The sequence below is a fragment of the Amblyraja radiata genome, chromosome 5, assembly GCF_010909765.2.
Source record: "Amblyraja radiata isolate CabotCenter1 chromosome 5, sAmbRad1.1.pri, whole genome shotgun sequence".
NCBI classification, from domain to species: domain Eukaryota; kingdom Metazoa; phylum Chordata; class Chondrichthyes; order Rajiformes; family Rajidae; genus Amblyraja; species Amblyraja radiata.
The window spans coordinates 92,548,722-92,571,342 of record NC_045960.1 but is presented as its reverse complement, the minus strand read 5'-3'; the positions used below and the strand labels follow the sequence as shown (position 1 = coordinate 92,571,342).

Below are 22,621 nucleotides of genomic sequence, written 5' to 3'. Positions count from 1 at the left end.
TGATCAGCCATGATCACAATGAATGGCAGTGCTGGCTCGAAGGGCCGAATGGCCTCCTCCTGCACCTATTTTCTATGTTTCTATGTAAATGCTTATGGTGCAAATGTTTTGAAACCCACTACTCACGACGTTATTGAGTTACTTAGAATTGGTCACTAAATGACCAACATGTATTTTGAGTAGTAAACCTGCGTGCACTCCTCGTTAAGGTTTAGATTTATTGTCGTGACAAGGTACAGTGAAAAGCTTTTTTTTGCATGCTATTCAATCAGATCAGTGAGTACTTTACATAAATACAATTAAGTCAAACTAAAGTACAACAGATGGAGCGGAGGGAAAGATACAGAGCGCAGAATATAGCTCTCAGCATTGTGGCAAACCAGTTCCATAGACAAATTCCAATTCTCCCAGAGGTGAGCTTTCACCTTTCCAAGTTCCATGTTGTTAATAGAATATGCATGTGCAAGGCTCAGACAGCCATGGAGGCCAAGTCATTGGGTACTTTTAAGATGGAGATTGACAGATTCTTGATTAGTAAATGCCCATGTTCCACTTAGGAAACCGGAACGGAAACCTCTGGAGACTTTGCGCCCCACCCAGGTTGCAGGTAGTGGAAGCAGGTAGGGAGACGGACAAAAACCTCCGGGTTCCGCAAGGAAACCTCGGGTGGGGCGCAAAGTCGCCAGAGGTTTCCGTTCAGGTTTCTTAAGTGGGACAGGGGCATAAAAGGGAGTCAAGGGTTATGGGGAGAAGGCAGGAGAATGGGGTTGAGGGAGAGATAGATCAGCCATGATTGAATGGCAGACTCGATGGGTCAAATGCTCCATTTCTGCAACTATGACATGAATTTATGAACTTATTAATGTCATATGGAAAAAAAACCTACCTGCAGAAGAGACACTGCAAAGTGACTTTCTGGACCCAGTATGGAAGCACTGACTGAGGGGAAAAGGCTGGTCCTGTCACTGTTTACTTGGTACCGTGATATTCCACAATCCAACTGTTCTGAAATTCTGATGATTCGGCATGTGACTCACTGGGACTGGTTGTCGTGCCGGGAATCATTCACCTGAACCTTAGTTGCTACATTCCCTTGAAACTTACCTCTTGGAAAAATGTATTGTAATATTGTCTTACGTCTTAAAAAAAAAATTAAAAATAGGTTAGAATATTAATAAAATTAACATCCAATAGTTTAGTTTAGAGATACAGAGTAGAAATCGGCCTTTCTGCACACTAAGTCCACACTGACCATCAATCACCTGTTCATATTAGTTCTATGTTATCCCATTTTCACATCCAACACACTGGGGACAATCCAGAACAAGGGGTCGCAGTTTAAGGATAAGGGGGAAATCTTTTAGGACCGAGATGAGAAAAACATTTTTCACACAGACAGTGGTGAATCTCTGGAATTCTCTGCCACAGAAGGTAGTTGAGGCCAGTTCATTGGCTATATTTAAGAGGGAGTTAGATGTGGCCCTTGTGGCTAAAGGGATCAGGGGGTATGGAGATACTGAGTTGGATGATCAGCCATGATCATATTGAATGGCAGGTGCAGGCTCGAAGGGCCGAATGGCCTACTCCTGCACCTATTTTCTATGTTTATAGCTAATTAACCTATAAACCTGTACGTATTTGAGATGTCGGAGGAAACTGGAGCACTCGGAGGAAATCCACACGGTCATAAGGAGAACGAGCAAACTCTGCACCGACAGCACCGAGGTCAGCATTGAACCCAGGTCTCTAACCCTGTAACGCACCAGGTCTACTGATGTGCCTCTGTGCCGTCAATAGTCTGAATCTATTGGCGAGACCTGCATCACCAAAGTCTGAAGAAGGTTCCCCACCCAAAACATCACCTATCAATGTTCTCCAAGGCTGCTGCCTGACCCGCTGAGTTACTCCAGCACGTTGTGTCTTTGTTGTATACTGAAGGGGGTTTGGATCAGTTGCAGACAATCTATCCTGCAGTCATGGCCTTAGTTAACATTTTGTCCAACGTACGGCTCCTCCAATGGTGAAATACTTGAGACTGCACTGAGCTATGTTGGGCTTTGTTAATATACTCTTCCCTCCTCATGTAACACTTTCCGACAAGAGATAAAAGCATTACCCACTTAGCCCTATCTGGATGGCATGCACATGAGTTGCAGGATATGGGAGCTAATATGAAGAATGCTGCTGATGACAGCTGGAATTAGCCATCTGAGAAATCTGATAAAAGTAATTACTGGAGCTGCTGTAAAGTATCCCTTAGTTACCCTTAAGGATTAAGGGGGAGTTAGTGGAATGTGAGAGAGAAAATAAATTGCATATCTACAAGTGAATAAGGAAAGGGACAGATCAATTTGTTCTGCTGAGGGCTGGCATTGGCCTGATGGGCTGAATGGCCCATTTGAATATAAAGATGAGGGTTTAATTACAACCTTTTGAGGCAGGAGTCACTGATGATTGGTGGGAGAGGAACGTAGTACATAGCAGGCAGCAGCACATTGATAAATGGGTTTCAACTGATCAGAGCTGTTAGGAATTGCTCTGTGGTAGTGCCTGAATCAGAAAGTGCAGTTTGCTTAAATTTAGCCAATCTTCAGTGCAAACTGGAAAGACCTGTCTTGTCCCTGGAAATAGGGTTTCCAGTGAATCATCCAATCGGCAATATTCTATGTGAATCTGGGTTGAGGAAGGTTACTTAACAATGAACCACAAGCTTCTGACTTTGATTCAAGAACGCTTCTCACTGGCTCCATCTCTCTCCCCCAACCCGTCACCCGTTACCACTTCCCTTACATAGACACCCTCAGTAACCCCATTCTCTCTAACCCATCAACCTCAATGTTTCACTCACCACGACCTACAGTGCCCTCCATAATGGGGGGACTATACACTGCTGTAATTTCTACATGGTGATACCAAAATGTATAAAAATGGCCTTTATTAAAATCTGTCAATGTGCACTTTAACCACATGTGATTTTTTTTTCTATTACAAATCTCAAATTGTGGAGTACAGAGGCAAATAAATAAATGATGGGTCTTTGTCCCAAACATTATGGAGAGCACTGTATCACCTGCTGCATCTCCCCCACAACCCAGCATGCTTGGTTTCTTCCCTCTCCTCCCACCAAACCACAGCTTCCCTCCCCACCATCCTACCACCCTCACTCCCCCCCCCCCGCCGTAGGTTCTAGGTTTTCCATTTCCCCACTGCCCTCACCCTGTCCTAGGTTGTCCATCTCCCCACATCCTATTGCCCTCAGTTCCCCCACTCTAACCACTCCACTGACCCTTTATTTTTTTAATCCTCCATTTAATCCTCCTGGTACACTCAAATGCCTCCCCTTGCTCATACAGCTCTGCTACACCACCTTATTCCTGTGCAATTTTGGACTGCCCTTTCGTTCTCCTTTCTCATCCCTGCCTTTTTCCCTTTCCCTGGTTTTCTCGCCCTCTCTTCGGCAGCCTTTGGTTTCAATTTTTTACCCCACACACAGCTCCCTCCTCCCTCCTCCCTCACCCTCCCTCTCACGCGCGAGTTCCAAGTTTCTAGCCCCTAGCTCAGCGTGGCAGTGCTCGAGATCCAATCCTGATCTCTGGTGCAGAGTTTGCATGTTCTCCGGTGGGATTCTCCTGGGTGCTCCGCCTTCCTCCAACATCCCAAAGCCACACAGCTCGGCAGGTTAATTCATCGCTGTAAATGGTGCCTAGATTGTTTGTGACTATTAGACCCTCGCAGGGAGTTAATGGAAAGAATAACATCTTTCACAGAAAACACCAGGAGGCACATCCTTTTCAGGGGCACAGGTCCCAAAAAATGGCTGGGAATTATATTTTTGTTTGATTTTCCCCAGTAACATTTTGCTTTAAAAAGCCTGGGTTTATAGGGCATACAGCCAAAAGATTCTACAGACATCTGTTCTGAGCTGGTCTGTTCATAGCCGATCTATGGTGAGATTGCAAAACAAATGAAATCAAATTCATTAAGACCTCTTCTAATGGAGTGAAGTAATTTGGAAAAATCCCATGTTCATGGTGACATTTAAATATTGTTTTGTACTAATTCATAGGCTGCAGAAAATGGTGGACAACGCAGGTACTGATTTCCCCACCATTGAAGGGATCCACAGAAAGCACTGCCTCTAAAGGCAGTTAATATCACCAAAGACCCACCGCACCTTGGCCCCACTCTCAACTCGCTGCTACCATCGGGATAAATATACAGGAGCCTGAGAACCGTGACCACCAGGTTGAAGAACAGCTTCTTCCCATTAACCAGCAGGCTGTTGAATTACAATGCACAATCCTAACCGTTACCTCAGCAACGATCTCCTATGGACTTCGTTTAGTTGCATTATGTACTGTGGTTTAGACTATTATGGTCTCATTACCTAGTGTTCCTGATATTATTGTATGATTCATGGGCCTGTCCCACTTAGGCGATGTTTTCAGTGACTGCCGGCGATTGTCATAGTTGTAGCAGGTCGCCGAAAAACCGGTGCCTGGACCCCCCCTACGGAAATGTCTACAACAACCTACCACCTAGTCGACGTCAAGGTACCGACAACCGGCGACCCATTAGGACGTCCTCCTACGACCACATCTCCGACAACCTTCCTCCACCCGCGACAAGCTATGACCCTGTCAGCGACAACCGAAGACAACTTAAGACAAGTCAGTCGCCGGTTGACGTAGGTAGTCGCCAATGGAATTCACCGAAGTCAGCACCGGCAACAACCTACGCCATCCTGGCGACAACCTACGACAGCGCCTACGTCAGGAATAGCCAAGCTGCGCTCACTGGCGTCAAGCCAACTGTCGCCTAAAACTTTTGAACATTTCAGAATCCAGCGGCGACCAAACGCTACAATTCTTTGGGCGACTGAGGAGACTACTCACGACCATACAGGCGACACCCCAGCGACAGATAGTCGCCTAAAAAACTGCCGAAGTGGGGCAGGCCCATTACTGTTTGCTGTGTTGGTGCATTGAGAGCACATTAACCAACGGCATCACTTCCTGGTTTGGGTGCTGCAAAGCGTACGAACGGCACCAACTTGACAGGATTGTGAAGACCGCCAGCAAGATTATTGGTGCTCCACTCCCTTTCTTGCTGGACATATACAGGAAGAGATGTATCAACAGAGCCATCTCCATCATCAAAGACCCCTACCACCCATCGCATCACATATTCTCCATCCTGCCATCTGGGAAGAGGTACAGGAGCATTAGCTGCAAAACCAGCAGGATGCTCCTCAGCTTCTTCCCGCAGGCTATAAGACTGTTAAACGGACTTTTCCCCCTGCCAAAGTATCGCACACCAACCACCAACCTGGACAGAGCCACTGTCGTGCCGCTGCCGATCGGAACGCCTGTTGATGTTTAGTTGAGAGTAGTGTTAAACTGTTCATGATATATGTATTTTTATTTCTATTTATTTATTTTTTACTGCACACTGAATGGACACTGGTTTGAGTAACGTTTTTTTGTTTCCTCTGGGTATGCGAGTACTCAGGAAAATAACAATAAAGATATACAATACAATACAATACAATACAATTAATGTGCATGTAAAGCAGCAGCAAGTAAGAATTACATTGTTCTGTTCTCAATCCATATGACCCACATACTGACTTGCGGCGGAGAGGCATGCACTACAGACGATCTCCGCAGAAGCACAGATGTGGCACTGGCTATGGCAAAGCGATGGCAGAACCTCGTCTGACACACGAGCGAAAAATGCATATGACAATTAAACACTTTGACTCTTGATATAGAAAAGGGATTAGATAATCAGCGTCAATTTTTTTATCAGGGCATTTATAAACATTTTTTTTTTTAACATTTAGTGCACATGTTGCCCCCATATTCACCAACATTCACTGTCCTGATATAAACCAAGGCTTTGATGGGTTGGTTTAAGTCCCACTCCAGAGAGGCACAGCCCCGCAGAGACGCTGCCTCACAGCTTCAGGTGAGGAGTTTGCACGTTCTCCCTGATAGTGTGCGCGATTTCCCCCGAGTGCTCCAGTTTCCTCTCACCCAAAAGATGTGTGGATTGGTAGGTTGATTGGTTGCAGTTAATATGTCCTGGTGTGTGGATGAGAGGTGGAATCTTGTGTGGGAGGAGTGGGATCGATGGGAATGCGTGGAGAATAAAAAAGAGGGGTAGGGAAGAATGAGCGTAAAAGTGGATGATTGATGGTTGGCACAGACTCAGTGGGTAGAAGGGTCTGCTTCCAAGCTGTGTTTCACAAGCATGATATTCACTTCCAGAAAAAAGTAGGAAGTATTGACCGAGGGTCCAGGAGGCTGGCTAGGACACCGGCGGGGTCCAGGGGAGGCGCCCCCTGAAGCTCCTGCATTTTCAATAAATTGAAAGTGATTCTCAAGCTTTCTGCTGGTAGTTTATATAACAGAAGCTTAGGATTTTTCTAACACATAAGCAGTAAAATTAACCCCCAAAAGATATATTTCATGAAATAGACAGTAAACAATAGGTGCAGGAGTAGGCCATTCGGCCCTTTGAGCCAGCTGTTCACTGTGATCATGGCTGATCATCCACAATCAGTACCCCATTCCTGCCTGCTCCCGATATCCGCTGACTCTGCTATCTTTAAGGGCTCTATCTATCACTCTCTTGAAAGCCTCCAGAGAATTCTGCCCTACTTTGACGAAGCAACTGACAATGTTGTCAAAATTGAGTTATTGCTTGTTTTAGGGTATTTGAGATTTGCTCTACACAATGGTGAACAAGTCCTTCTCTGAGTACAATTTGAAAATATTTATACCAGAGAAGTAAGAAATTCCATCACAGAGAGCTGAAAGAAAAATACGTTTTCCTCATTTACAAGAAAACTCCTTTCTGTCAGTTGCTTCCTTTTGTCGAAGTAGGGCAGAATTGGCCTCCACTGCCTCCTGAGGCAGAGAATTCCACAGATTCACAACTCTGTGTGTGAAAAAGTATTTCCTCATCCAAATGGCCTATCCCTTATTCTTAAACTGTGGCCCCTGGTTCTGGACTCTCCCAGCATTGGAAACACATTTCCTGCCTCTAGCATGTCCAAACCCTTAATAATCAATAAATGACAGCTAAAAAAATCTTTACAAAAAATATGTTACCTGAAATGTCTCTTTGCCGAGCACTTTTTCCACCCAGAGTTGTGAATTAGTGGAATTCTCTGCCACAGAAGGCAGTGGTCTCGTCTCCTTCAGCAGCACCTGTTTCCCTTCCTGAGCTCAGACACCCACTTCTCCTCATCTACACCTCGACTAATCCCCTCGCCTCGACGATACCTCACTACCAAACTTCTCCTCACACCTAAACCTCGCCTCGACTAAACCGTACCTCACTAAACCTCACCCCTCAAATAAACCTCACACCTTCACCCCACCTCAACTTAACTAAACCTCCCACCTCATGACTAAACAACACCACATCTAATCAGCGCCTCGACTAATCACCGCCTATCTCCCGCTATTTATAGCCCCCCCCCCCGGCCTTTGGTGGCACCTCATGTGAGCGGAGCGGTTCAACCGGGGGGGCAGAACCGAGCGCGGAGAATGGCGCAGGCGCATTGCCCGAAAGAGCCGATGGGAGGGGAGGGGCGCACACGGCTGACGTCCAGCACGAGCCCCGCCCGTGGCGGCCACAACCCCTGCACGCGGGAGGGGAGAGAAGCGGCGATTAGTCAAGGCGGGGTTTAAGTGTGAGGTGAAGTTTAGTTGAGGCGAGGTTTCGTAGTGGGGTGTGAGGTTTAGTTGAGGCGAGGTTTAGTTGAGGCGAGGCCTAGTCGAATCGAGGGGTTTAGTTGAGGTAACAAATCAGATTCATTTCTAGGAAAACAAAAAAAATCGGAATTCCGATTTAAATCGGAAGAATATCAAGTCAATCCTCCTGGTTTCACTGGTTCTATAACTCTATCTGACCCCAAACATCTAGGTGGATGCTCCATTGCACTGCAGGTGAGCTCCATACTGTTGCACTTCAGAATCATCTCGTTGGTTTTGTGGAATACAATGCAAAATAAAATGACCTTCATGCTCCACTCTCCCAACATTGCCCATCCGCCAACCCTCCCATTGATTAGCCAACATATCAATCCTCATGGTCCCTGCCTCCTCCTATCCTACCTTTGCCTTCCCAACATGTCAATCCTCCTGGTACTTTACTCCCCCACCCCCCACTCCGCCACCATTAGTTACCCAGCACATTAATCCTCATGATGGCCTTCCCCCAGACTCCCATCATTGGTTATCCATCATACTAATCTTCCTCATGGAAAGTCAAGGAACTGCAGATGCTGGAATCTGGAGTCAATAAAGTGCTGGGGTAACTCAGTGGGTCAGGTAGCGTCTCTGAAGAACATGGATAAGCGATGTTTCAGGTCGAGACCCTTCTTCAGAACCTGAATATTATCTAACCCCTCGTCCCTGCCCACCCCACTCTCCTACCATTGATTATCCAACACGTCCATCCTCACAATGCCACATCCTCTCAATCAGTTGAAGAGTGACTTAAATGGGCTTCCACCAAAAAGGCAAATAATGTTTATTTTTAAGCCTCTGGGTTTGCTGCCAGCCATATCCTGGAGAGATGTCTACAATTGTTGGAGGTTCGTCATCTCCAGCTGCACTACACAACTGCAGTAGGTGTTCCCATAGCTCGTCTCCTGCCTGTTATGCTGCTGCAAGTAAGAATTTCATTGTTCTGTTTTCAGTACATATGATAATTAAACACACTTGTTTCATAATCTTTAAAGCCTTCAGACACCCTACCTCTCCTGACACTCTTTCATCCTACATGATTCCATCCTCTGGGTCAGCCTAGCTTGGCTGAGAGTCCACTCTAAAGTGGCTTGTTAGGGTCAGTCTTTTCCTTCAGGTCCATGCAAGATGAATTGATAAACTGAAGGTATCCAGTGAGCCAGTGCAGCACAGTGACACAGCCAGCAGAACTGGTGGCTCCCAGCACCAGAGACCTGGGCTCGATCCAGACTTCGGGGGCGGTGTGTATCAACCCCCTCTTAGCTTTTCAATTAAGACATATATTGACATTGACATATTGTTTATGAATATTGAAATATTGACATTGAATATTGATATATGACAATAAAACACTCTTGACTTGAATTGAGTTGAAAATCCTTCCCTCAGATAATCTGGCCTGGCCTCAAAATAAATTGCTTTTGTCTGTGGATAACTGATCAAACCCCTTGTCCTATGTCACTCGAGACAACGTTTCCAACACTTCTGGAGTCTGCAGCAATTATGTAAAGTTACTGCACCTCAAACGTTGGACCTTTGATCCATAACGCTAAGGACTACCTAACGAAACTGCGATAAAAAGCTCTGGATGAATACAAATTGTTTCTATAGTAATCTAACCTGACATTTTGAAAATCAATATTAAATATTCTGCCTTCTGAGATTCCCAATCAATCAGTCCACTTGGCCTTGTGAGTATTTATGCTGTACTTGTACTGCAAGGTTGCCATCAATGTAAAACAGTTTAATTGATTTTGGGTTGTTGTTTAAACAGCATCTGAACCCAGAGTAACCCAGCAATAAACAAGATCTCCTTCAATCACAGCTGCCTTAGATCAATTCTCCAAATTCATCAATCCAGTATCATGTGAGAATTAAGTCTGTTTGGGCCTGAAGCACTGCCAAAATAGGAGGACCATTTTAACCAATGTAAAACTCGCACCGTAACTGCAAGTCCTGAAACTGATCATTTCTAATCCTGTTTAAATTTAAACTGATGTTGTTTACATAAGCCTATCACACGCAATCTTTCATTCTCAGAGGATGGCCAGCCATTTAAACCAATACTACTTCAATCCCATTTTTTCAATCTCCCCAGATTGTTATCAACCCTCCCCAGATGTTACCAATCACTTACAAATAGGGGCAATTTGCAGTGGTTAATTAACTGACGTTAGGGATGTGGAAAAAAATAGGAGCACCCAAGAAACCTTGGTGGATACAGATCGCACCCGAGGTCAAGATCTAGCCCAGGTCTCTGATGCTGGGAGCCAGCAGTTCACACTGACTGTGCCATTATGCTACACTGGCTTACTGGAAACCTTCAGTTTATCAGTTCATCTCACATGGACCTGAAGCAAAACACTGATCCTAACAAGCCACTGGAGAAGACTCTCAGCCAAGCTAGGCTGACCCAGATGGAATCATTTTGGAAGAAAGGAGTCAGGAGAGGTGGGGTGTCCAAAGGTTCTTAAGATTATGAAACATTTTGTCAGCACAATTTCAGCAGGATATTTCTGCTAACAGGACACTTCAGAACTAGAGATGTTTGACCCCATAAAAGTACAAGAATCTAATGGGAATTCAAGAACTCCTGGAGCCAGAGAATGGTCAGAATTTGAGCCAGATGCTGGGGGGGGGGGGGGGGGGGGGGAGGAGCATTGGGGGCTTTGAGTTGGTTAAATACAAGAAGGAAAAAAATAGACCATTAATAGAAACAAGAAACTGCAGATATGGTTCACCAATGAAAGACACAAAATGCTGGAGTAGCTCAGCAGGTCAGGCATCATCTCTGGAGAACATAGATAGGTGATGTTTTGGGTTGGGACCCTTCTTCAGAATGATTGGGTCCCAATTCACTATATTGCCGCTACAGGTGCTGCCTGACCATTTGAGTTCCTTCAGCACTTTGTGTGGGGGTGCGAGATTGCAACCTTCACGTGGTCCGCCCTGTTTCAACGAATGCAATCAACCTGGCGTGCACAATCAAATAAGATCAAATAGAACAAGTTGTCCTACAACTTTAGGCTGCGCACGCCATACGCAAGAAGAAGCGAAGCACTTTGTGTTTTACTTGAGAGAGAGGTTTGCTGACAGATAGACTGCGCCAATGGACCTGGAGCATACAGCTGGGTATTTGTAAAGTACATACAATTGCGGACGAAAAAAGTATCTGATCTATGTTTATTTGTCTCCACAACTGGATTCTGTCACAATGGCAGTGATTGTATGGAAAACAAAATGTCACACCCATCAGCTGGAAGTGAACAGCAATTGAACTAAGGCAATCGTCGTCATGTTTTCCAAAAGAAAGGAAATCCCAATGAGTAAAATCCACTAGGCTGGCATTTGCCAAATCATTACTTAAACAAGACCAGCCACAACTAAAGAGACTAAACTATCTGACAGTGCAATATTTATATTTCTGTACTGACTTATGCCACAAGAAGTTTAGGGTCAATCTTTCTGAAACAGAGTATGGGAAATGTCTGTTGCACAATTTAACATGGGTCAGACGGAGGGTGACTCACAGAAATCTGTATCTCATTGAATCTCCGTTAACATTACAACAGCTGAGTATGTTGTGCGGCACTGTTGTGTTTTCCAAAGAATAATTTAGGATAAAAATATCCTGCAATAAGTTTTAAAAGTCTACACATTTAAATCTGAGTACTACCAAATTATTAACACAAAGCACAAAGCGCATAAGTTAAATTCAATGCCAAATTATTATTTTTGTACCATTTTCACACTGCAGACCATTAGGTTTCAGGAGATTGTAGCCAACAGAAACCCCGACATCTTTGATTAATTTTAAATCGGGGCAGCAGTAAGATTGCGATCATGCTTGTTTGCGAGTGCATCTGAGTGGGTCTTGCACCAACGTACAATTTCCTTGCCGTACAATGAATATGGAGGTACATCATTCCCACTACATCCTCTTGCTCAAAGGCTGAATTCTGGCCTCGATAAATCAAATATCTAAAGAGTTAATCATGATCCAATTTAGCTTCCAACCTAAACCATTTTGGAGAGCAAGTTAATTATTTTCTAACCGGGTTTGTGAAGATGTAATTCCTGACATCCCTTCAACAGCCTGGCTCCAATTTCAAGGTTATTACCTTCCCCCACCCCCCCTCCCCCCTCCCACCCCCAGACCAGGTTCAAAGGTTTTCCCTCCAGAGGAAGTGGTTTATCTCTGTTCCATCAACTTTTAATCCCCTCTGCAAAAGAGAATAATAATATTGATATAGTGAGTTTAACAGAAGCTCAGAACACAGGCCACTGGGGAATTTAATGGGAATTTAGTGAGTTTAACAGGAGCTTGTAAAATGGGGTCCTGGTGAGTTTAACAGGAACTCGGTGACTTCAGGCAAGTTTATCAGGAGCTTGGTGAGTTTAACAGGTTTCTATGAGCACTTGGGTCTAGTGTAGATGGGGTACCTTGGATTGTTGGAGGGTTGTCATGGCAGCCCCATTTTCCTGAGCTTTTTTTGTTAATGATCTTACACTGTGATCTCTGGTAACTGAGCCACCCTCCATTTCAAAGTTTCTTCTTGTCCATTCTATCAAAAATCACGATTACCTCCGATAGCACTAACCTCTTAGCTCAGAGGAGAACTTCCATCTTCTCCAGTTCTTCCATTCCCCTGCACAATTCAGGTCCAAACATCTCTGAAACGAAAACTTAGGCAGTGACACAACCTCCTTGCTTTTGTACTCCATTAAGCACGGCACCTGGTTTACTTATGTACATAAACTACATCCTTTCCCCTCCCTGCATCCTTTATAGTCTGATGTATGTTAACCAAATGCCACCCCCCTCCCTCCCTATACCTAACCCCTGCTCCCCCCGTCTTGTTGCTGCTGCACCTACTTTAAAGTCCAATCCTTACGTTCAACTCTATGAATCTATTCCAAGAGCATGTCGCCCTGACCTCCAAAACCAAGAAGAGGGAGGAAGAAAGCTACAATATTTTAGGAACTGCCCCAGATACGTTTCACAAGATTATGACCATCAATTCCAATATTCCTAATTGGTGCCAGGTTAAAATCCTGGGATGCTTCACTCAACAGCACCTTCACCGTAGGGACGGCAGGCAGCAGGTTGAGAGGATGGTTCAGTGCCGCTCAACATGGAGATGTTTGATCATGACAGGCAAGAAATATCAGAGTAACTGGCCAACCATGCAGGGTCTGCTAGCCTCTCCGGCTTCCGTTCCCCTGCAGGAACAGCAGTAGCAGAGCAGGGTAGGGATCAAAAGGGATATGTTTTTTTGTTTTTTTTGCCTTCCTTCACAGCGAGGAGAAGATGCGCTGTGAAGGACGTTTGTGTAAATTGTGTTGGGTCTTGGGTCTTTTTTGTTTTGTATGTATGGCTGCAGAAACGGCATTTCGTTTGGACCTCAACGGGGTCCAAATGACAAATAAATGTATTGTATTGTATTGTAAAATTCGCAAGGAGAAAATGGTACAAAAAAAGGTTAGAGTTTATTTTGTTCGCTATATTTTGAAAAGCTTCACAGAGCATAACATAATACCTGATGTGTTGGCTTCATTCACGGCGAAGTGACAGTACAGTGAAGCAGCATAAAGTTAAAACTAAATATCACTCGGAATACAATTTAGTGAACTGTAAGAAAACATATTTACAGTTGTAATTTTATAAAAAAAGTGAATTAACATCCAAATTTAAAAAAGTAATTAAAAAAAGACAAAACATTTTTAAAAAATGGTATTTAACATTTTCACGGCAGAGTTTGGCTTCTGAGGAAGAGCTTTGACTCTTAACAGTAATGAGAACTCGCTGAAACACTCAGCTGTTAGTTTGACTCCAGGCAGTTGACGGATTTCACGATATCAGGACAACGGCAGGACCTTCTCTCAGGTGTTGCCAGGCATAGATGAGTGCAGCCTCCATTGTTTACAGTGCAGTGGTTCTGCCCTATTAAAATCAATCCAAACAGGCATTATCCACATATGTCTGTGCCTTCAGCATTCAACAACTCACCTTTATATCGCACCAATGCTCAAGTGAAACTGCAGGAGGAGAGTCACCAGATTGTTAGGAAGAGTTTACAGGGATCAGAGCCAAACGTGAGCAAATGGGACACGATCTCATACAGCATGGAATGGGACCAGGCAAATGGATGGGCATCTTGGCCTTTAGCATGGACAAGGTGAGCCATTGTTTCCGTGCTGTATAGCTCCAGGCTACATAAATAGCTGTTGAGATGGGTGATCCAAAGCTCGGTTAAAGAGGTCAGTTTTAGGGAGGAGAGGAAGGTGACATGGCAGAAAGCATTTAGGCAGTGCTTTGGAAGCTGTAGGATTGGCAACTAGGGTGACATGCATGCATGCAGGCTAGAATGTCAGACAGTCAAGAGGGCAGAATTGAAGGAGCTGAGATAGCAAAAGAGGGTTGTGGGAAATTACTGAGCGATCAAAGGGATGGTGTTGTGAGGGGACAATAAGAATTTAGAGTAAGATTTGGGCGGCACAGTGGCGCAAAAGATTAAATAACTGGTAGTGCTGCTGCCTCACAGGGCCAGAGACCCAAGTTGGATTCTGACCTCAGGTGCTGTCTGTATGGAGTTTGCATGTTCTCCCTGTGATCGCATGGGTTTCCTGCAGGTATTCCGGTTCCCACCCACATCCCAATGATGTGGGTTTATAAATTAATTGGCCTCTGTAAATTACATCTAGTGAATGGATGTGAAAGTGCGATAACACAGAACTAATTGTGAATGGTTTGTTGGCTTGGACTTAGTGGGCCAAAGGGCCTGTTTTCATGTTGTATCATTCAAGCAATCAGAGTGAAGCTTCTTGACAGCTCTGGGTCTGTAGTCACTGGAGTTTAGAAGGATGAGGGGGTACCTCATTGAAACTTACAGAATAGTGAGAAAGGTGATGATGAGAAACGTCTTCAGTCAGTGGGTGGTGAATCTGTGAAATTCATTGCCACAGATGGCAGTAGAGGCTAAGTTATTGGATATTTTTAAAGCAGACATTGACAGGTGCTTGATTAGACAGGGCGTCAAAGGTTACGGGGAGAAGGCAGGAGAATGGGGTTGAGAGGGAAAGATAGATCGGCCATGATTGAATGGCGGAGTAGACTTGATGGGCCGAATGGCTGAATTTTGCCTCGGTGACTTTATTATGAACATAAAAATCTAGCTCAAAGCACTTGAATCAAAAATTGGGAAAGCAGAGGAATGGTCTTTCTAAAGTTTGCATTACATGTCCGTGTGACAATCTGTAGTGAAGGCAGCAATGATACCAAACCAAACGGTCCAAACAGCACGTTCAACTCCAGACCCAAATCAATTGGTCAATCATATAGAGTCATACAGCGTGGAACCAGGCCCCCAGCCCAACTTGCCCAAGTCCACCAACATGCCCCATCTACACTAGTCCCATCTGCTTGCGTTTGTTTGGCCCATATCCCACTAAACCTATCCTATCCATGTATCTGTCTAAATGTTTCTTAAAAATTGCAATAGCACCTGCCTCAACTACCTCCCGCAACAGCTCGTTCCATACACCTACCACCATTTGTGTAAAAAGGTTAGTCCTCAGGTTCCCATTAAATCTTTCCAACTTCATCTTAAACTCACAGAACTGGATCTCTGCACATCCCTCTGCAATTGGATCCTCGACTTCCTCATCCACAGACCACAGTCTGTTCGAATTGGCAGAAACACTTCATCCTCAGTGATAATCAGTACTGGAGCACCTCATGGCTGCGTGCTCAGCTCCCTGCTCTACTCACTCTATACTCATGACTGTGTAGCCGGACATAGTGCAAACTGCATTTTAAAGTTCGCTGACGACACCACTGTTGTGGGACGAATTACAGATGGTGATGACCGACCGACCGACCATATCGACCGACTGACCATATGATGCCAGCACAACAACCTGGCTCTCAATATCACCAAAACCAAAGAACGGATTGTGGACTTTGGAAGGGGAAGGTTGAGGACCCACAATCCTGTTTACATCAATGGGACGATGGTGGAGAGAGTCAAAAACTTCAAATTCCTGGGCGTGCATATTTCCGATGATCTCTCCTGGTCCCAGCACACTGATGCAATCATTAAGAAAGCACATCAGCGCCTCTACTTCCTGAGAAGATTACGGCGATTCAGTATGTCAAAGAGGATTCTCTTGAACTTCTACAGGTGCACAGTAGAGAACATACTGACTGGTTGCATCGTGGCCTGGTTCGGCAACTTAAATGTCCAGGAGCGGAAATGACTGCAAAAAGTTGTAAACACTGCCCAGTCCATCACCGGCTCTGACCTCCCCACCATCGACGGGTTCTATCGTAGTCGCTGCTTCAAAAAGGCAGCCAACATCATCAAAGACCCACACCATCCTGGCCACACACTCATTTCACCATTGCCATTGGGAAGAAGGTACAGGAGCCTCAGAACTGTAACGTCCAGGTTCAGGAACAGCTTCTTCCCAACAGCCATCAGGCTATTAAACACAACAACCTCATATGTGGCCCTTGTGGCTAAGGGGATCAGAGGGTATGGAGAGAAGGCAGGTACGGGATACTGAGTTGGATGATCAGCCATGATCATATTGAATGGCGGTGCAGGCTCGAAGGGCCGAATGGCCTACTCCTGCACCTAATTTCTATGTTTCTAAGCTATGAACTACAATAGACTATTATTATTATTATTTCACTGTTATTGTTTGGTCTTTTTTTCTGAGGTTTTTGTTCTATTATTTAATATATTTACTTATTCTGTTGTGCTGCAGCAAGTAAAAATATAATTGTTCTATCTGGGACATGACAATAAAACACTTTTGGCTCTTGATCTATGTCATCTGGTTCTCGATTCCCCTACTCTGGGCAAGAGACTCTGTGCATCAACCCAATCTATTTATGTCATGATTTTGTACACCTCTGTAAGATCACCCCCCATCCTTATACGATCCAAGAAACAGGGTCCTAGCCTAACCCTAACCTCCCTGGAGCTCAGGCCCTCGAGTCCTGGCAACATCCTCGTAAATCGTCTCTGCACCCTTTCCAGTTTAACATCATCTTTCCTACAACATGATGCTCATAACTGAACACAATACTCTACAACACATGTAGCAAACACAGGGTCAGAGGGAGTACAGAGAAGAGTGCCCATTACCTGGGGGACACTGTGAGTATGCCGTGGTTATTCCATAGAGACGTGATCGTCTAGTTGCCTTGTGTTCATCAGTCTCTCGTCCGATAGCACGGTCCACGGCTACGACAGCATCCCTTCAGCAAAACAACGCAGAAGCAAGGTTAAACATCTGCCGGACAGAATCCAGCTGAATTTATTACTAATTTTCTTAGACACCGTGTCATCTGTGGAATACGTGGCTATACTTAAGATAATATTCCTTAGACTTCAAATCATACAAAAGGCAGCCAGTTCTATGGCTCTTTGATAGACTAATTCAATTAGTCTCACTTCTCCTTGTGTCACAGCTCTCCAAATGTTTTCCTTTCACATATACACACACACAATCCCTAGTATTGAATCTACTTGCATCAAGCTTTCAAACTACAACTTTCTGCTTAAAATCCAACCAAGTGTCACCTCTGTCCCTTCTGCCAGCTGCCTTGAATCTGTGTCCATTAGATACTGACCTTCCTGCTTCTCTTAACACCATCTCGCACAGAACAGTACAGCACAGGAACAGGACCTTCGGCCCACAATGTCTGTGCTGAACTTGATGCCAAGGTATCTGACTGCACATGATCCATATCTCTCCATATCTGTGTGCCTATTGAAAAGCATCTTGTACACTACCATGGTACAAGATAAAAATGCTGGAGAAACTCGGCGGGAGAGGCAGCATCTATGGAGCGAAGAAATGGGTGACGTTTCGGGTCGAGACCCTTCTTCAGACTGATGTGGGGGTGGGAAGAAGAAAGGAAGAGACGGAGACAGTGGGCTGTGGGAGAGCTGGGAAGGGGAGGGGAAAGAGGGAGAAAGCAAGGAATATCTGAAATTGGAGAAGTCAATGTTCATACCGCTGGGGTGTAAACTACCCAAGTGAAATATGAGGTGCTGCTCCTCCAATTTACGGTGGGACTCACTCTGGCCATGGAGGAGGCCCAGGACAGAAAGGTCGGATTCGGAATGGGAGGGGGAGTTGAAGTGCTGAGCCTCCGGGAGATCAGGTTGGTTGAAAAAAAAAAATGAACTGAGCGAAGGTGTTGGGCGAAGCATTCGCCAAGCCTACACTGTGTCTCACCGATGTAGAGTAGCTGACACCTAGAGCAGCGGATGCAATAGATGAGGTTGGAGGAGGTGCAGGTGAACCTCTGCTGCACCTGGAAAGACTGCTCAGGTCCTTAGATAGAGTCAAGGGGGTAGGTAAAGCGACAAGTGTAGCATTTCCTGCGGTTGCAAGGGAAAGTACCAGGGGAGGGGGTGGTTTGGGTGGGAAGGAACAAATTGACCAAGCAGTTACAGAGGGAGCGGTCTCTGCGGAAAGCCGAAAGGGGAGGAGATGGGAAGATGTGGCCAGTGGTGGGATCCCGTTGGAGGTGGTGAAAATGTTGGAGGATTATTTGTTGTATGTGGCGGCTGGTAGGGTGGAAGGTGAGGACAAGGGGGACTCTGTCCTTGTTACGAGTGGGGGGGATGGGGAGTGAGAGCAGAGCTACGGGATATAGAGGATGACCCTGGTGAGAGCCTCATCTATAGTAGAGGAGGGGAACCCCCGTTCCCTAAAGAATTAGGACATCTCTGATGCCCTGGTGTGGAACACTTCATCCTGCGTGCAGATGCGGCGTAGACGGAGGAATTGGGAGTAGGGGGATAGAGTCCTTACAGGAAGCAGGGTGGGAAGAAGTGTAGGGAAGCAGGGTGGGAAGAAGTGTAGCATCCATCACCACTGGCAGTGTTCCAGGCACCCACCAACCACTGTGGTAAAAAACTTTCTCCGCATTTCTCCTTTAAACTTTGCCCCTCTCGCCTTAAACCTGTGCCCTCTAGTCTTTAACATTTTCACGCTGGGTAAAATATTCTGACGTCTTTCAATTTTGAAAACCTCCATTAAATCTCCCATTAACTTGGTTGCTCCATGCCAACACTTTCTCTTCATTTGTACCAACAAATTTCTTCATAGTAGGTGAACCATAAAATCCAGCCTGCTAGATGCTTGAAGTGCCAGAAAGGTCACAGTCACTTCATTACTTTTACTTTAACCTTTTTAACACGGGGTGTATTTACAATACAATCTCTAAAAAAAGCAAAATTAGAATTGCCTACTTGAAATCTTTACTGTCAATTCACTAATCAAGCAAAGAGGCATTTGTACATTTTTCAGCTAAAAAAAAAGTGTGTGTTGCAACACCATGAAAATGTCCCAGGATGTCCTGTTTCAGTATAGGTTTTTGCCTGACTTCACACACTGGAAATTTATTTGAATATGTTCAGTGTGTGGATGGAAGATTTTTAACCAAACATTCATACCATTCCATTTAAAACACTGAACAAACTTGGTGTCCAAGATAAATTAAGGCATGCCGGATATTATTTGTAGTCACAACAAGAATGGCTCAGTTATGTAAGACTTGATGTAGGCTAAATGTCAGAAGGTGTTGGTTTTCCCAGAGAAAAGTAGACCTCTGGAACAGACTCTCATTTTGTGATGTAAAGACAACTTGTTTCTGCGGCTTGTGGAGATTTCCTTATGTGCAAGGTCACTACTGGGCAACACGCTGGCTTTCTTTGGCTCCGGAGCTGGAAAGGATTTTGTAACTTGTACTTCTGTTCCTGTTTCTCACCTCCCTCGAGGTCACATTGTTTCAGCTGGAATGCAGAGTGTTGATAAGGCGATGTGCAGAATTATGTGCCGTAGGCTAAAACGAACAAACTTTCCTACTGCCATATGTTTAGGAAAAGACTAAACAAGCTGGCCCTTTTCCCCAGGAAAGAGAATGTTATGGGTTGACACAAAGCACTGCAGATGTTGGTATGTGGAACAAAAACACAAGCTGCTGGATGAACTCAGCAGATCAGGGCTGCATTTGTGGTGGGAAAGGGATGGTTGATGTTTCAAGTTGAGACCCAGCATGTCTCTTATTTGTTATTGTTGTTGGTTTATTCTTGTCACATATACTGATGTATAGTGAAAAAAACAGAGCTATCCAGATAGTACAAAGGGAATGGAAACACTGTGTAGATGTGGTGTTGCAGCTGGCATTTTGGCCAGGATATTTAGTATTCTGAGAAGCTTATCAAAGGGAGGTAGAGGGCTTTAAAATATTTGTATATGTAGCCTGTAGGATTGCAAAGGATTTACGATTCAGAAGACCATTTCACTTGTTGCGTCTGTGCTATTGAAAAAGAGCTAGCAACCTGATCCACATTCCAGCACTAGGATCCTGGCCTGTAGGTCACAGCTCATCAAGTGCACACACAAGTGCTATTTACTTTTTAGATTTTTCGTTTTTTTAGAAATACAGTGTGAAAACAGGCCCCCACCCCTTTTTCCTCATCTCCCTAGTAAGTAAAAGGATAAATTGAAATAAATCCCTTCCCATTTATTCAATCCATGTCACTCAATCGTTTACATCTCAATTAAGTCCCCAATCCCCCTCCCCTTCTTTGTTCCCAAAAAAAATCAATCATATCTTATCCAATCTTTCTTCGCAGCCAGGATTTTCAAGTCCTGGCACCATCCTCATCAATCTTCTCCGCACCCTCTCTAGTACATCACGTCCCTCCTGCAACACCATGACTAGAACTGTGCAGAATATTCAAATTGTGGCCCGGAGAGCGTTGGGAATCTGGGAATGCCACGACAAGCAGGAATGGAAGTGAATGGTCTTGGATATATCTCTTGGGAAGCAAGATAAATACACAAGGGTGAAAGAAACAGAAGGATGTGTTCACAGGGTGGGCTGAAATTGGGCAGACTCTTTTGTAAGAGAATATACATCAACGTGAGCCACTAGTAGAGCCACAGCACCAGCGACCCGGTTCAATCCCGAATATCGATGACGTCTGTATGTAGTTTGCATGTACTCCCTGTCACCAAATGTTTCCCCCAGGTGCTCTGCTTTCCTCTCATATTCCAAAGAGTTGGGGGTCGGTAAGCTCTGTAAATGTCCCTTGTATGCAAGCAATTGTTAGAATCTGGGGGGAACTGATGGCAATGTGAGAGCATAGGTTACATGGAAATTAGACAGGAGCCGCTGTGAACTGAAAGACTCAATGGGCTCCTTCCATATTGTAAAGAAATGTGTTGCACCACCCGCGGCAAATGGCCGACTTTATGCCACAGATTCTATGTAATACATGCCGCTATCACAGAATCCCTGGTGGAAATGGTAACTGCACCTCCTCCAGTCCGTGTAGTACAGGTATCTGCCGTAGCTGGTAATTCCGAAGGGGTACTGGATACCCTGAAGGATCCTCTTGCGACCAGTGCGATTCGGATTTATACACTCTAACCTCTGGGTCCCTGCAGCGAATGAAATGGTTACATAATGGTTAGAAGATTGAGGGGGGATCTTATAGAAACTTACAAAATTCTTAAGGGGTTGGACAGGCTAGATGCAGGAAGATTGTTCCCGATGTTGGGGAAGTCCAGAACAAGGGGTCACAGTTTAAGGATAAAGGGGGAAATCTTTTAGGACCGAGATGAGAAAAACATTTTTTACACAGAGAGTGGGAAATCTGTGGAATTCTCTGCCACAGAAGGTAGTTGAGGCCAGTTCATTGGCTATATTTAAGAGGGAGTTAGATGTGGCCCTTGTGGCTAAAGGGATCAGGGGGTATGGCGAGAAGGCAGGTATAGGATACTGAGTTGGATGATCAGCCATGATCATATGGAATGGCAGCGCAGGCTCGAAGGGCCGAATGGCCTACTCCTGCACCTATTTTCTATGTTTCTATATCTCACCACAGAAGAATGCTGATTTTGGTTAAATGTTACTGGACGAATTATTCAGAAAAACTCATCTTCAAATCTCACATCAGTAGCAGTCGACTTAATTTCAAATAATTATATAAAGTGCAGAATTATGGCAGCATAGAACCACTGTATTATTAAAAACCCATTTGGAGAGAGAGATCTGACATCCCAGTTCGGCCCATCGGTGACTTCACATCTTTGCCCGCTGTGTTTGATTTTTACCTGCCTAGAAAGCCACTCATAATCAAAAAGGATAAAAATTCAGATGCTGGGAAGTGGGAGGAAATCAGAGTGACTCTGGGGAATCCACACAGTCACAGGGAAAACTTGCAAACCAAACTTAGAAACCATACAAGGCCCCGATCGAGGAACAGAGCAGGAGTTTCACCAAAAGAATTGAGCAGATATTTGGTGGACACAGGGCTTCTTGTTCCATGAGAAAGAGTGCGAGAGGCAAGAGGTAGAGAGGGGTGGGGGGGGTGGTGAGCGTGCCCACAGGAAAGAGGGAGAGGAGGGAGAGTGAAGAGGTGAAGAGTGGTAGTGGGGGAGAGGGGGGGGGGGGGGGGGGGACGGGACGTGAGCAGCAGGATGAGCAGGAGTGCAGAGGGGAGCAGTAGATCAGGAGGGGGTGGGAAAGACGGGGAATTCCCACCCCCTCATTCCCACCCAGAAGAATTGCACTGATATTTGTTGAACACAGAGCCTGCTCTTTAAGAATTTATTGCAATAAAATTTTGGAAACCTCTTAAGTGGGTCTGTAAAATCTGCCGTGGAGTGATGCAGTTGGACCTTCAACACTTGCTCAACAGCATCCATTGTGCATTATTCATTGTTGAGAGGGCGTGGGTGTTGCCGGATGAGGCAGCATTCATCACCCACCCCCAGCAGCTGCAAAAGAAACTGGCTGCAAAACCTCCCTCATGCCTTTA

At 45.0% G+C, this 22,621-nt stretch overlaps 1 protein-coding gene across 1 annotated transcript in view; it reads right to left on the bottom strand.

Moving 5' to 3' along the window:
- Positions 1-13,234: 13,234 nt before the first annotated feature.
- The window catches only part of nid1 (nidogen 1), a 99,359-nt gene continuing 89,972 nt past the window's right edge, over positions 13,235-22,621 (bottom strand). The window contains exons 18-20 of the mRNA XM_033021758.1: positions 21,116-21,239; positions 16,919-17,031; positions 13,235-13,707 (exon numbers count right to left, since the gene is read on the bottom strand). Coding sequence (XP_032877649.1) covers positions 13,586-13,707; positions 16,919-17,031; positions 21,116-21,239 — 359 coding nt within the window. The 3' untranslated portion in view covers positions 13,235-13,585. The remainder of the gene's footprint in view (positions 13,708-16,918; positions 17,032-21,115; positions 21,240-22,621) is intronic.